We start from the raw sequence: 14,259 nt of genomic DNA, 5'->3' as shown, positions 1-14,259 counted from the left end.
TGCTTAGTAGACACTATTATTTTGTTATGGTTTTACCTTTAAAAAGCTTCAAATGTAGTAACAAAAATCCCGAGTCTTTCAGAAGAGGCCAGAAGTTTGACATCGATAAGAAAAAAATAAAATAAAATAAAAAAACACACAACAAACTCACCCTACGCAGACATTGGTTTGACCCAAGTCTACATTGCACTGTTTACAGCTGACATTAGCAGCAGCGTGGAAGTGATGGTATGGCCCCCACAGAGCCCTGATCTCAACATCATCGAGTCTGTCTGGGATTACATGAAGAGAGAGAAGCAACTGAGGCTGCCTAAATCCACAGAAGAACTGTGGTTAGTTCTCCAAGATGTTTGGGCCAACCTACCTGCAGAGTTCCTTCAAAAACTGTGTGCAAGAGTGCCTAGAAGAATTGATGCTAATTGAAGGCAAAGGGTGGTCACACCAAATATTGATTTGATGTAGATTTTTCTTCTGCTCACTCACTTTGCATTTAGTTAATTGATAACTATTAACATGTCTATTTTTGAAAGCATTCTTACTTTACAGCATTTTTCACACCTGCCTAAAACTTTTGCACCGTACTATATATATATATATATATATATATATATATATATATATATATATATATATATATATATATATATATATATATATTAAAATCTCAAACCATCAGTAGACCCAGGGTTGCAGAAACTTTTGGAGATATTATACGTTACACCTAGAACTACCACAGCTGTCATTTTGACTGTCATAGTAAAAACAGTGGGTTGGGCTTAGCACTGCTGAACTTGAAAGCTTCACGCTTGTTTTGAATAGCTACATTTTCAGACGCAATTTATCTATCAACAGCTGTAAAAATACTTATTTTCTAATTAAAAACACTTATTTTCTAGCTAAAATGAATCGACCAATACAACGCAGGCCTGCACAGCAAGCCTTAAGCGTGATTATATTGAAAAAAAAAAGTTACTGAATAATAGTGTACCAAACCAGCTATTGCAATACTGGAGATGGAAATTACCGTGTAATAGCTAACAGAGTCGAACTCAGACACGAAATAAAAGGGTAAAGAAAAAACACTTGCATAAAACAGTCAAACAAATAAATCTCCGGCACTATTATCTGTTGCTTCACAGTGTCGTAAGCTCTCACTGCCTGTCTAAAGTTATCTCTGAGCTGCTAAAACTACTGTTTTATAGCCCAGCATTTGCAATCGTAAGTCCCCTTCCAACACCACCCCCAAGTCTTGTGTCAGTGCTTGTGTTGTAACAGATTTCCCTCACATGTAACAAGCAGGCTGTAAAAACACAGAACAGTTTCATACCGTGCGACGCTGCAGTAATTTTATATCCATTTTAACATAACGTAAAAAAAGACCTCTGCGGTAGTTGTAGGTATGTAAGTAGGTAGTTTGTCAACATCGTTAAACGAGGCAGTCTTCCCAGCGACAGCGAGTGGAAGCGACAGCAAGTGGGAGAAGTACAGCGTGGAAAAGTACAGAGCAGTTTCGAAGCAGAAAGGAGAAATTGCATCTTGAATTGCTTTAATCAGAAAACAGAGGACATTGGGGAAACAAACACAGCCGCGTGTGTTTTTCTGATAACAAACAAGCTGAAACTCGGAGCAGCTGATTCAAATTCAGCGCCGTTTTGAGACACGGGCGAGGGGAGGAGCCGACAGCACAGCAGAACAACGCAGTTAAACGAGGCAGTCTTCCCAGCGACAGCGAGTGGAAGCGACAGCAAGTGGGAGAAGTACAGCGTGGAAAAGTACAGAGCAGTTTCGAAGCAGTTTGAAAGCAGGTTGACGGCTGCAGAAGAAACTAAACTTCAAAAAAAAAAAAAACCCTCAACATGGTCTTCAAGCCAGTAATCTGTGACACCTGCTTGATGTGGGAAATCCGAGAAAACCCAGCGGAGCTAAACCAAGTGTGCGTAAAGTGCCGCGCGATCCAGGATTTGCATAAACTAGTAAGTATGCTAGAAATGGAGCTGGAAGAAGTGAGACAGCAACAGGATCTTGAGGAACTGGCACACCCACAATTCATGGAAGTCTGCATCACCCCTAACAGACTGAAAGCCACCAGGGAGATAGAAGGTCAGAACAGCTGGGTTCAGGTAGGCAGAAGCAGGGAAAAAAAGAAACTTCGTCAAACACAACCACCAGAAATCAAAACAACCAACAAATTTGAGTCACTTCAGAATTTTGATGAGCAAAACCAACAACAAGAGAATGAAAGGAACAACATCCAGGACCCTATTGACAGTGGTGACCAGACAGCAAAAAGAAGGGAGGTCATGATTGTTGGGGACTCCATATTGAGAAACACAGCAAGTTCAGTTCGCAGTTTGGACCCCCTTACTACAACAGTGTGCTGCCTTCCGGGAGCCTCGGTCAAGCACATCACTGAAAACGTGGACAGGCTCCTAGAACGAACAGGAGACGACCCGGTAGTAGTCGTCCACATCGGTACAAACAACATTGGAAGAGACAGACCAAAATCCCTGCAAAACAAATTCAGAGAGCTAGGAAGGAAATTAAAAGAGAAAACCAAAACTGTGGTATTTTCTGGTATACTACCCGCACCTTGCAAAGGACCATATGGACAGCTGGAAATAATTAATCAAAACCAATGGTTGAAGACGTGGTGCACACGGGAAGGCTTCACCTATCTTGATCATTGGACCACATTCTACAACGAGGACTATCTGTATAGACGGGATGGACTGCATTTAAATAACAAGGGAACTAGTCTACTTGGAGAAAAGATCCTCGAGCAGGTTCGGAAGCATTTAAACTAGAAAGGAAGGGGGGAGAAATCAACAAAAAAACAGAAGGGAGACCGCATCAAAACAAGAACAACAACTCAGGTAAGACAACCATTAAATGTGTTTATCTAAATGCTAGAAGTATCAGAAACAAAATTCTAGAACTTGAAGCTACTGCACTAACAGGTAACTATGATGTGATAGGTGTTACAGAAACGTGGTTATCTGAGAGTGATGGGGACGAATATAATATTTGTGGGTATACACTGTATAGGAAAGACAGGCAGGACAGAAGAGGAGGAGGGGTAGCGCTATACATAAGAAACAGTCTTGAAGCCCAGGTGTTAAACCTGGACAAAGAAAATAAAACCGAATCAATATGGGTCAGAATAACAGACAAAAATTCAAAAGGCATAATAATAGGAGCATGCTATAGACCGCCAGATTCAGACGGTGAGCAAAATAATCTGTTATACAATGACATTAGAAATGTGTGTAGCAAAGGAGAAGCCATACTAATGGGGGATTTCAACTTCCCCCAAATAAAATGGGAAAACCCGGTGGGTAGCGCGAAGGACGAAATAGAAATGGTGGAAATGACAAATGACTGCTTCCTAACACAATTTGTGAAGGCACCCACTAGAGGGGAGGCATGCCTTGATTTAGTCTTTTCAAATAACGAAGATAGAATAACTAAAACAGAGGTCAGAGAACCACTGGCAAACTCAGACCACAACATGGTCTCATTTGAAGTGTTTTTTAAATCCCCAAAAGTAAAGACTAAAGCTAAGGTTTACAATTTTAGAAAAGCAAACTATGAAGGCATGAAACAGAGACTAACAGAAGTAGATTGGAGTAAAATAGAGAAAACACCCACAGAAGAAGGATGGTTGTTCTTCAAAAACGTAGTACTAGAGGCGCAAAACAATTATATCCCTAAAGTAGACAAATCTAAATGTAAAACTAAATTGCCAAAATGGTTTAATAGATCAATTAAAAAAAATATTCAGCGAAAAAAGGCACTTTACAGAGCATTAAAAAAGGACCAAAAAGAAAGTACACAGAAAGAGTACACAGAACTGCAAATGCAAGTCAAAAAGGAAGTTAGAAAGGCCAAGAGAGAAATAGAAATGAACATTGCTAAGGGAGCTAAAACCAATTCCAAAATGTTTTTCCAATATTACAACAGCAAGAGAACATTCAAAGAGGAGATTAAATGTTTAAGAGATACAAATGGCAAAATCGTAGAGGAAGAAAAAAAAATAGCAAATATGTTAAATGATTACTTTTCACAAGTTTTTACAAAGGAAGATACTGACAACATGCCCCACATGTCATCCAGTTCCTATCCAGTTTTAAATAACTTTAGCATAACTGAGGCAGAAGTGTTAAAGGGACTAGGAGCTCTTAAAATAAACAAATCCCCTGGGCCGGATGAGATCCTCCCAGTAGTACTCAAAGAAATGAAAGAAGTAATTTACAAACCGCTAACCAAGATCATGCAGCAGTCTCTTGACACAGGGGTGGTACCGACAGACTGGAAAATTGCAAACGTAATACCGATCCACAAAAAGGGAAACAAAACTGAACCAGGTAACTACAGACCAGTAAGCCTGACTTCTATTATATGCAAACTTATGGAAACTATAATAAGAGCCAAAATGGAAAATTACCTATATGGTAACAGAGTACTGGGAGACAGTCAACATGGTTTTAGGAAAGGGAGATCGTGCCTAACTAACTTGCTTGATTTTTTTGAGGATGCAACATCGATAATGGATAATTGCAAAGCATATGACATGGTTTATTTAGATTTCCAGAAAGCTTTTGACAAAGTCCCGCACAAAAGATTAATTCTCAAACTGAACGCAGTTGGGATTCAAGGAAACACATGTACATGGATTAGGGAGTGGTTAACATGTAGAAAACAGAAAGTACTGATTAGAGGAAAAACCTCAGAATGGAGTGTGGTAACCAGCGGTGTACCACAGGGATCAGTATTAGGTCCTCTGCTATTCCTAATCTACATTAATGATTTAGATTCTGGTATAGTAAGCAAACTTGTTAAATTTGCAGACGACACAAAAGTAGGAGGAGTGGCAAACACTGTTGCAGCAGCAAAGGTCATTCAAAATGATCTAGACAAGATTCAGAACTGGGCAGACACATGGCAAATGACATTTAATAGAGAAAAGTGTAAGGTACTGCACGCAGGAAATAAAAATGTACATTATAAATATCATATGGGAGATATTGAAATTGGAGAAGGAATCTATGAAAAAGACCTAGGAGTTTTTGTTGACTCAGAAATGTCTTCATCTAGGCAATGTGGGGAAGCTATAAAAAAGGCTAACAAGATACTCGGATACATTGTGAAAAGTGTTGAATTTAAATCAAGGGAAGTAATGTTAAAACTGTACAATGCACTAGTAAGACCTCATCTTGAATATTGTGTGCAGTTCTGGTCACCTCGCTATAAAAAAGATATTGCTGCTCTAGAAAGAGTGCAAAGAAGAGCGACCAGAATTATTCCGGGCTTAAAAGGCATGTCATATGCAGACAGGCTAAAAGAATTGAATCTGTTCAGTCTTGAACAAAGAAGACTACGTGGCGACCTAATTCAAGCATTCAAAATTCTAAAAGGTATTGACAGTGTGGACGCAAGGGACTTTTTCAGCCTGAAAAAAGAAACAAGGACCAGGGGTCACAAATGGAGTTTAGAAAAAGGGGCATTCAGAACAGAAAATAGGAGACACTTTTTTTACACAGAGAATTGTGAGGGTCTGGAATCAACTCCCCAGTAATGTTGTTGAAGCTGACACCCTGGGATCCTTCAAGAAGCTGATGAGATTTTGGGATCAATAAGCTACTAACAACCAAACGAGCAAGATGGGCCGAATGGCCTCCTCTCGTTTGTAAACTTTCTTATGTTCTTATGTTCTTATGTATGTGCGACTGGTAGTTCCAGTGTTAAATCAGTTATATTCATTAAAAAAGACGAGAGAACCAGACTTTTTTTGTGTGTGTGTGTGTGTGTGTGTGTGTGTGTGTGTTTTTTTTTTTTATAAGGAAGTTTGTTTGTGTTGTTTGTGTTGCTGCAGGGCCATGAACGGATTTAAGTTCAGCACCATCTCTAAATAAAACACGTTACTGTTATTAAGCACTAATAATAATCTAAAGTAGTGATATTTCAAAATAACAAACTCATGGTTTCGCTTTAGTGAAGAACGCTAGAATGGTTTTATTATGAAAAACGTGTCATTCTTTATTAAAATGTATTTTCAGATTTCATATTAAGCATTTTGTACTCATTCAATCAAACCAAGTAGGAATTTACTTGCACATTTAAGATGTTTTTCAAGTCAAGTAATGATTGGCAAAAGTAAACCAAAATTATTATTATTATTATTATTATTATTATTATTATTATTATTATTATTAACTTTGTATAGCACGTCTGCAAACCTGACTAAGGTTATTTTATTTATTTTTCAGTTACATTTCAAGTGGACTTGCCTAGCGAGCACCCCCCCCCCCCCCAAAAAAAAATTATGCTGGTTGCGCCACTGATTTGTACTCCACACTTTTGGCTATATACCAAAGCACAGGATGCAGCAACTTATATTTCATTCTCTTACAGGAGAAACGTGTTTAAAACATTTTATTGAGAAACCTCTTTTGCAGAAAAGGAGTGAGAGGTTGAATGTCTTCTAGTTTAAGACTATATTTAAATGTAGCCTATGCAGTAGAACCTTAGAGTTATGAACACCTTGTAAATGGAGGCTGTTCGTAACTCTGAAATGTCTCTAACTCTGAATATGAGTTTCCAATGGTTTTAATAAGAGTGGAGGCTGTGTGGTCCAGTGGTTAAAGAAACGGTCTTGTAACCAGGAGGTCCCCGATTCAAATCCCAGCTCAGCCACTGACTCATTGTGTGACCCTGAGCAAATCGCTTAACATCGTTGTGCTCTGTCTTTCGGGCGAGACGTTTTTGTAAGTGACTCTGATGCATAGTTCACACACCCTTGTCTCACATCTTGTAAAGTGCTTTTTGATGGTGGCCCACTATGAAAGGCGCTATATAAAAATAAAGATTATTATTATTAAGTTATACCTTCTTTCCTTTGCTGAAATCCTTTTGGTCACAGGCACATTCTTCTGGGGTTTTTGTCCAGGATTTTTTTTTCACATTTCGCCAGAATTTGCAATTCCGTTACAAATTCTGCCTATCTAACTATTTAAATCCTACGAACAAGCCTACTGTAATGTAATCTCGTTTTAAGTCTCGCAAGCAAAGTCTCCAATAGAAATGTAGGAATTTGCTGCCACTCTGTAGTTAGGGTGGGTTTAAAGTATTCAGAGCGAATCAATCATAGATGGGAATGTGGGGGGGGGGACTATTGGAGGTTTGCCATGGCTGTGTTTGAGAACACTGCTTTGCTGCAGCCTGGTTTTAACAATAATAATGTACTGTATATTTATTAAGTTACTGACATTGATGCAATACAGCCATTTGAATTGTCTGTATATCAGACAGCTTGTAGCTGTTAGTTTGAATCAGGAGGCAATGATGTGTGACATGACAGTGTCACTTTCCAGGCTGCAGAACCAGGAAGGGAGACACAGAGTTGCAGTTTCAAAGTGCTCATAACAAATTGACAAACAAAACAGGCACAAGGGCCAAAATAAAAGGACTACAAAAACACTAACGAATGTAACAAACAAAGGAGACAGGACAACATGGAATATGAAACACCTTCACCTCTCACCAACATCAACTTTACTCACTAACACCTGTTATTATCCGATTTATACACCTGTAGCTGGAGCCTTAATTAATCATTTAATCAATTCAGGGCTCCTGACACATTCCCACATGTTTTGACAGGGAGAAAATTAACCCCCTCCCTGCCAACCCAATATTCCCCACACCAGCACATACACTTGTGCACCAGCTTGGCTTTCACCCTGCCTCTGACAGGTATATGCTTTTTTTCTTATTTAGAACATAAGAACATTACAAAAGTTTGGGAAGAGAGGAGGCTGTTCAGCCCATTAAGGCTTGTCCCTTGTTGCTATGTTAGCACATAATTTGCTCCTATTAAAGTGATCTAATTTAATAGGACAGAATAATGCTCCCATGCTTTTTGATGTTATTACTGTATTTCATGCATGTATAACTGCTTCTTATTTTCTACAATTACTTGTACTTAGCAGCTTCGATTCATGCCATTTTCTTCTACTCTTTGTGCCAAATTTTAAGTAGTGTCTTGAGTTACCTTTATATAATTTATGATTTTAGATCTATTGTAATATATTACAATGTGCACGGCGCAAAATAACTGACGGCACCGACGGCAATTGCCGCAGTGCCCAAGCTGGTTGCCGCAATGCCTGTCAACTAAAATTTAAAAAATGATGGCAAAAGTTGCCTGTAAGCCTGCCCGTCATTGCAGCCAGTCTCCGTCAGCATCAGCACATCTGATCTACAGCCCATTCACAAACTTGCACAGCGTCAGCTGGACCGTTCTCTGTCTAATCTCGTTATCAAATGTATTATTGTTGCCATTCTTTTTACTGTGTACCTCCCAGCACTAAGCCATGAGAAAGAAGTACTATCATTGGCTAACGACAGACAAATAGAGGGAGGGACGCTGTTAGACTGAGCTCAATATGACCGTGCTTCATGGAATTTTCAATCACATGTGCTCACTGGCAGTGTCATTATGATTTTTCTGTCTTTGAGCATCATGCTAACTCCAAAAAATTTAAAAGGAAAGAAGAACGAAGAGCTGTCTATAGTGGCAAATTTTTCTAGGATGGGCCCAATGTTCAGGTAAGAAATGGGTGCAGAGCAATTCGTCCCTGACAATAATAATAAGAATAATAATGTGAACTTTACAGGTCGAGTAATACAGAAAGGGTGAGCTTAGACAGAATGAAATTTAATTGTGACAGAACAGGCTTAAAATTGCAATACTTTAAAATACAACGGTGCAATATATATTCTAGCTCCTTTCATGTTTTCAGTGTATATAAATTGCTAATTTATATAGGCATTTCAATGACTGTTGCTGTTTTCTAATTTGGTGTTATTCCCTCCAAAACACCAATGCTACAAATGAACAGACAATACATAGACTATTAGTTTTTCTCAAATTCTTACACCAAAAAAAAAACCACACCAAAGCTGCATGTTTGTTCAAATTTTGGAGCAGCAGTTCACAAACTACAGTTGCCCAGACACTGCAGATCAAACAACTGATTTGGCCACTAATGTTATTAAACACCAGCCATGGGTAATTCTTAGGCCAGTTTGCCTGAAATGTTTTTTTTTTTTTTTTTCTTTTTAAACTTTCCCTTCACTGACATCGCTTATTTGTGCTGTTGTATCACTAAGGCTGTACCTAAGCCTCTAGTCTAATCTATCGTAGCGTCAGAGGGGGGTCATCATATCATTCTGTGCATGAAAATAACAGAATTGGAATATACAGGGGGGAGTCTTAAACCATTATCTGCGTCTTCTTGGTTTCTGGTCTCCAACTCCCCCACTGACAAAGAATGTTTTTAGAAAGAGTCATAAACTAACTGCTGGACAAGAGTTTTAAACTCTGCCTATCAGTGAACGAATCATTTCGGCGCCAGTAGCGTTTTGCTGAGGGCAACTTCCAGACAATTCTGAGTACCTTGACACCAAGACGAGAAACAGTCCTTGTTGTAAATCCAGCCGACAGGGGGCAAAACAGCAGACCAATGGAGAACAACCACGTCGGTACTAGAACAACCAATGAAAGACACTTCACGTGGACTTGCACTGCCCAAAATAACCAGACTAACTTGAAGAGAGAATCACAAAAAGTGCTGACTTTCGAAGTGGAGTGAGCTTCTACTGTGTGAGCTTCTATTGTGTGAGCGAGCTTCTGCTGTGTGGAGAGCTTCTGCTGCTGCCCACGCATGCGTGCTGACTGCAAAGGAAATGTGCACAAGTAGTGTCCTCCCGCTAGAGTTGTCTTGAAGTTCGGAGGGACGAAATGGATGCTACACTGCTTTGAACAAAGTTGCAGAGCCATGGGAGCATATGTGCTCAAATTCACAGAAGGCAAGGAAGAACCAAAGTTCTGAATAATGGCTAGAATCATCTTCTGAGGAAGGGAATGCCATCTGTTATACGAGAGACTGGATCAGTGACGGGATACTGCATTAATCGGAAAGCGGGTCTTTGTTTCCACGTATCTGCATGAAACGAACTGAAGCAAAGCCGTACAGAAGAATTGTCACAAGAACACTTTTACAAACTATAACTTTTCAATTGCAACGCATTAGCTGAACTGAGTTATATCTGATCAACGGAACTATACCCAGTGGGAAAACTGCAAACAACAAAGACAATGTTGCAAGCCATGGAGATCAACAAGTTGATCTTCATTTGAAAAGGGACTATTGGTTATTGTAAGCCTACGCAATACAATGCGTACAGCAAAGTACCGTCTACATTGGAACATTCAGATCTGGAGAGCTGCAGTATTTATCGACACAGACTAACGTCTGTATATGGAAGCGATAAGTATTCAACATGTCTAATATTAAATACTATCAAGATAAGTGGAAACTGTTCTAGAAATAGAATATAACTTCCTGTTTTAGAGTGTGTAAGAAATGTACTATGTTTGTTTGAAATGTGCAATTCAAAAGGAGTTGCCTCGTAAATTCAGAGAATTTCATCATTGCCCCATTTTAGTTAATTTCAATATATAATCAACTGAGGTTGATAACATATTATTAGTTTGGTACATCATGTCTAAACTAAATTAACATGGTAAAACTAATTTGCTAAATTAGGTACTGGAATGTTGGATTCCTTGCTGAATGGGAAGCTGAATTAATTCTTGTGCATATTGACGATCGATTACAATGAGAAACGGGTATTGAAAATACTAATGCAAAGCAGACACACTATTAGTATAGTAACCATGTATGCTAATGATGTTATGGTCGTTGTAATCGTTTGACTATGGAATCAATGAACTGCATATTACTATACATGCATATCTCTAACAAACAGACTTTCCATTTCTGTAATATTAGATTAGTTATGCACCCCTTTTTCCCTTAAATAAATGATTGTTTTATATTTCTGACACGTTGTGTGGATGTCAATTGTTGTCATGGGAATCCAAGTTCTACATGACATCACAGAACTATTATGGTATGTCTCAATTACTAACATTTGGCCGTTCTTAAACAATGCGCCTAGAGACTAATTTATATATATATATATATATATATATATATATATATATATATATATATATATATATATATATATATATATATATATATACACATATAAATAAATTGTATACCAAAGTCACTACACTATGTATTAGTCAGTGGTGTGTAACCGAGTTTAGTAAAAAAAAAAAAAACACATCCTGAATATGTATTTTTTGCCAAATTAACCTTTGTATTTTTTCATTATAAAAGTTTATTGTTCTTAAATTGGATTTCTTATACCATTTTATTTTTACAATGGAAAAGTAACCGATATTTTATTTTTGTAATAATTGGTGTCTGAATCACTCAGAAAACACTGATTTGTGTTTATTTGAATTAAAATTTCATCAACATAATAAGGCTCTCTGCATTTCTTTTTTGTTTTTTTATGAATGAGTATGAAATCACCTTGGTGCTCTTGGGAGGATTTATGCTTTGTATTTCTGCCCCCTAGAACTGGTGCCCCTGAACCTTCCAATGAAGGCAACCTTGCCTTGCCCTTCATGCCCTGTATGTGTAAAAAACTATATCTGATCAGTGTCTGTGTAAGGGTTTGGATTAAATCATTTATGATGTTGTTGTATTTAGCACTCACTCTCATTGCAGTGATATATTTACTAATAAAAAAACACTAAAGCCATGAGTAAAAGTCAATTACACAAATATACAGTTTAAAACAATGAAAAGCAATGAAAGCATACCTGTCTGCCCGATACAGGATTTCCACTGAACGGGTCAGGCACGTTTCATGGAAATTTGATGAGATTATCCAAAAGTGTGACATGCAGATAGATGGATGGATGAAAGGACAGACAGACAATACCCTGAATATGAGACTCTAAATAACTTAAAATTAAATCATGTTAATTGCATGGCAATTGGATTAGCAATTATCCAGATTTATGCATAAAGTGCGACATACAAATGGTCTAGGGTTACCAACTGTGCAGTCTGAACCAGCCATCGGTTTTAAGGTAACTTGTACAGCAACTGACCTGACAGCAAAGTCCAGTTCTTGCAAACTTGTTTACTCATAGTCAACTTTATTAATCAAACCGCGTGTGGAATATACGTTATGCTCCTACAGCAAGTATGCTACAATCTTGTAACACAAGAACAACAAGGATACATTTTTACATTTACAGTAAGATGTGTTTTAAATGTGTCATTTAGAACCCTGTTAGAAAACTGCAACATCAGTGACCTAGCTCTCCCAAGCAAGTGCACATCTGCATTCCAGGTCGTGCAAAATAAAAATAATATTACAGTATAGAATAAAAAAGGCTATTGCAATTGCCAAATACTAGCTAACAGACTTACTGTAAAACGAGGCGAGAACAATCTTACCTTTTCCAGATTTTCAAAATGTTCTCGGAGAAACTTCATCGGCCGGTCTGGCTTGGCTATGCAGAGATTCACAATGCATTCTTTCAAAATCTGCTGGATGTTATGTTTCTGAACGTAAAATTCGCATCCTTTCAGACTCTCATCCTCTTCTAGATTTGACGAAGAGGAGGCCATCTTTGCAGCTCTCAGGAAAAGAAGCGTCACACGCAGGCCTGTGGAACAGACACATCAATCGTACTGCCGCAAACCGTCAAGTAATCCGAAGCGTGTGTGTGGTTCTGATATCCTTGATATGATACAGTCTTTGTTACTTTTAAATAAAAATTAACGTTCTGGGAAAACCGTTAAAAGTAATGTAAATACATGTCTTATTATTGTTAATGTCTGTATACTTCGCCCACACCTAGAATATTGTGTACACATTGGTATATAACTAATAATGGTAAATACTGTATATTTTGAAAAATATAATCCACAGTATTTGACATGTTTTGTTTTGTTTTTTAAACCATTGCCATATCAAACACATCAATTAAGCTGACTACGTTGTATAGAGTCCCTACTATTATAAATAACAGAATACATTATGTATTGTTTAGCAGGAATTGTATTTCAACTGTAAAGTATAGCATAGTAATCGTATAATAATCTGTCATAACTCTTTGCAACTACCGGAACAACAAGGTGACAATTTAAAAATGGCATTCTCCTAGCGATTCAAACATAATAAATTAGATGACACTAACCACACAAACATGTTATGAATGTCAAACATTTAGAATTATATTCCCTCGCTGAGTGCTGTGTAGGAACAACCAACAGGAAATATAGGAAGGTGCTATCTAATAATATTACTGTTTGTTCTACTCGGAAGGTGTGTTGTTAAAACAAACTGTCGGCAATATGAAATACAGTCAATTCTCCCAGGACAACTGAAACAGGAGTGTTCATTTTTACACTCTTCTTTTAAAAAAACATTTGTCAGCAGATTAAAACGATTACTTTACAAGCACCACCCTGTAGCAATACACGTTATATTTGCCAGTTAAGTGAGCTCTTGTGTTTAATTTATTGCCTGCTTACCGTTATTTAGAGGATGCTGCTGTCTGGTGTGACAAATGTCTCGGGTTACTGTTCCAGGTCGCTCTACGTCGGTTTCAGTGACGTCAATCAACCTCGTTTTCAACCGCAACACTGCCTCTTCACTGAACCAAGCGAGACAGGAAATGACAGTCCTGCTTTGTACCTGCATCTTTGAAAACTGCATTTCTAGTGTCATAATTCACCATTGTTTGTTTGTACAAGTTTGTTACAGGTTTCCTCATCAGATAAGATAGTGTTGAGATACCATTTTGTGTACATTCCCAAAGCAGTGCTTGAACGAAGCGTGACGTTTCCAAGGATTTATCTTATCTGTCCCTTAGCTTTTTCTCAGGGGTTATGCAATGGTATTAAAGTAATTGTAGCTAACGAATGAAACACACATCTTACCTATTTTGCACTTCCATTACCTACATATGTCTCAATTAAGTCGTTTTGAAAGAACCATGTTAAATATGTTTTCATTTTAAATTATGGGCTGTTATGTTCTGCAACTTTGTCAGCTTTTTCGTGAACTACCGTGATATCACAGCAAATTTACAAACAGCATAAATGACTGCTCATTAGAGAGATCAGAATTTGCATCTAATTATAATGATTTGCAACGCCGAAAGTCAAGATTTAGAACTTTTGGCAAAGATAAATGAGGCACAATATAACAAAAAGGAGCTATTATTATCCACAGTGGTCATTTCGCACTGTGGAAGGTATAATGTGAGGAGTCAATTCCTTCAAGGAGGCAGATTTGCCATGTAAATTAAGCTAT

General features: G+C 37.9%; 1 protein-coding gene across 1 annotated transcript in view; it reads right to left on the bottom strand.

Annotated features, from left to right (window-relative positions):
- Positions 1-13,574, bottom strand: part of LOC121330810 (cAMP-dependent protein kinase type I-beta regulatory subunit) — a 190,071-nt gene extending 176,497 nt beyond the window's left edge. Inside the window, exons 1-2 of the mRNA XM_041277619.1 lie at positions 13,476-13,574; positions 12,393-12,604 (exon numbers count right to left, since the gene is read on the bottom strand). Coding sequence (XP_041133553.1) covers positions 12,393-12,566 — 174 coding nt within the window. The 5' untranslated portion in view covers positions 12,567-12,604; positions 13,476-13,574. The remainder of the gene's footprint in view (positions 1-12,392; positions 12,605-13,475) is intronic.
- Positions 13,575-14,259: the final 685 nt, after the last annotated feature.

The sequence above is a fragment of the Polyodon spathula genome, chromosome 18 (assembly GCF_017654505.1).
Source record: "Polyodon spathula isolate WHYD16114869_AA chromosome 18, ASM1765450v1, whole genome shotgun sequence".
Lineage (NCBI taxonomy): Eukaryota > Metazoa > Chordata > Actinopteri > Acipenseriformes > Polyodontidae > Polyodon > Polyodon spathula.
The sequence above is the reverse complement of the archived record's forward strand: the minus strand, read 5'-3'. Positions and strand labels throughout refer to the sequence as shown.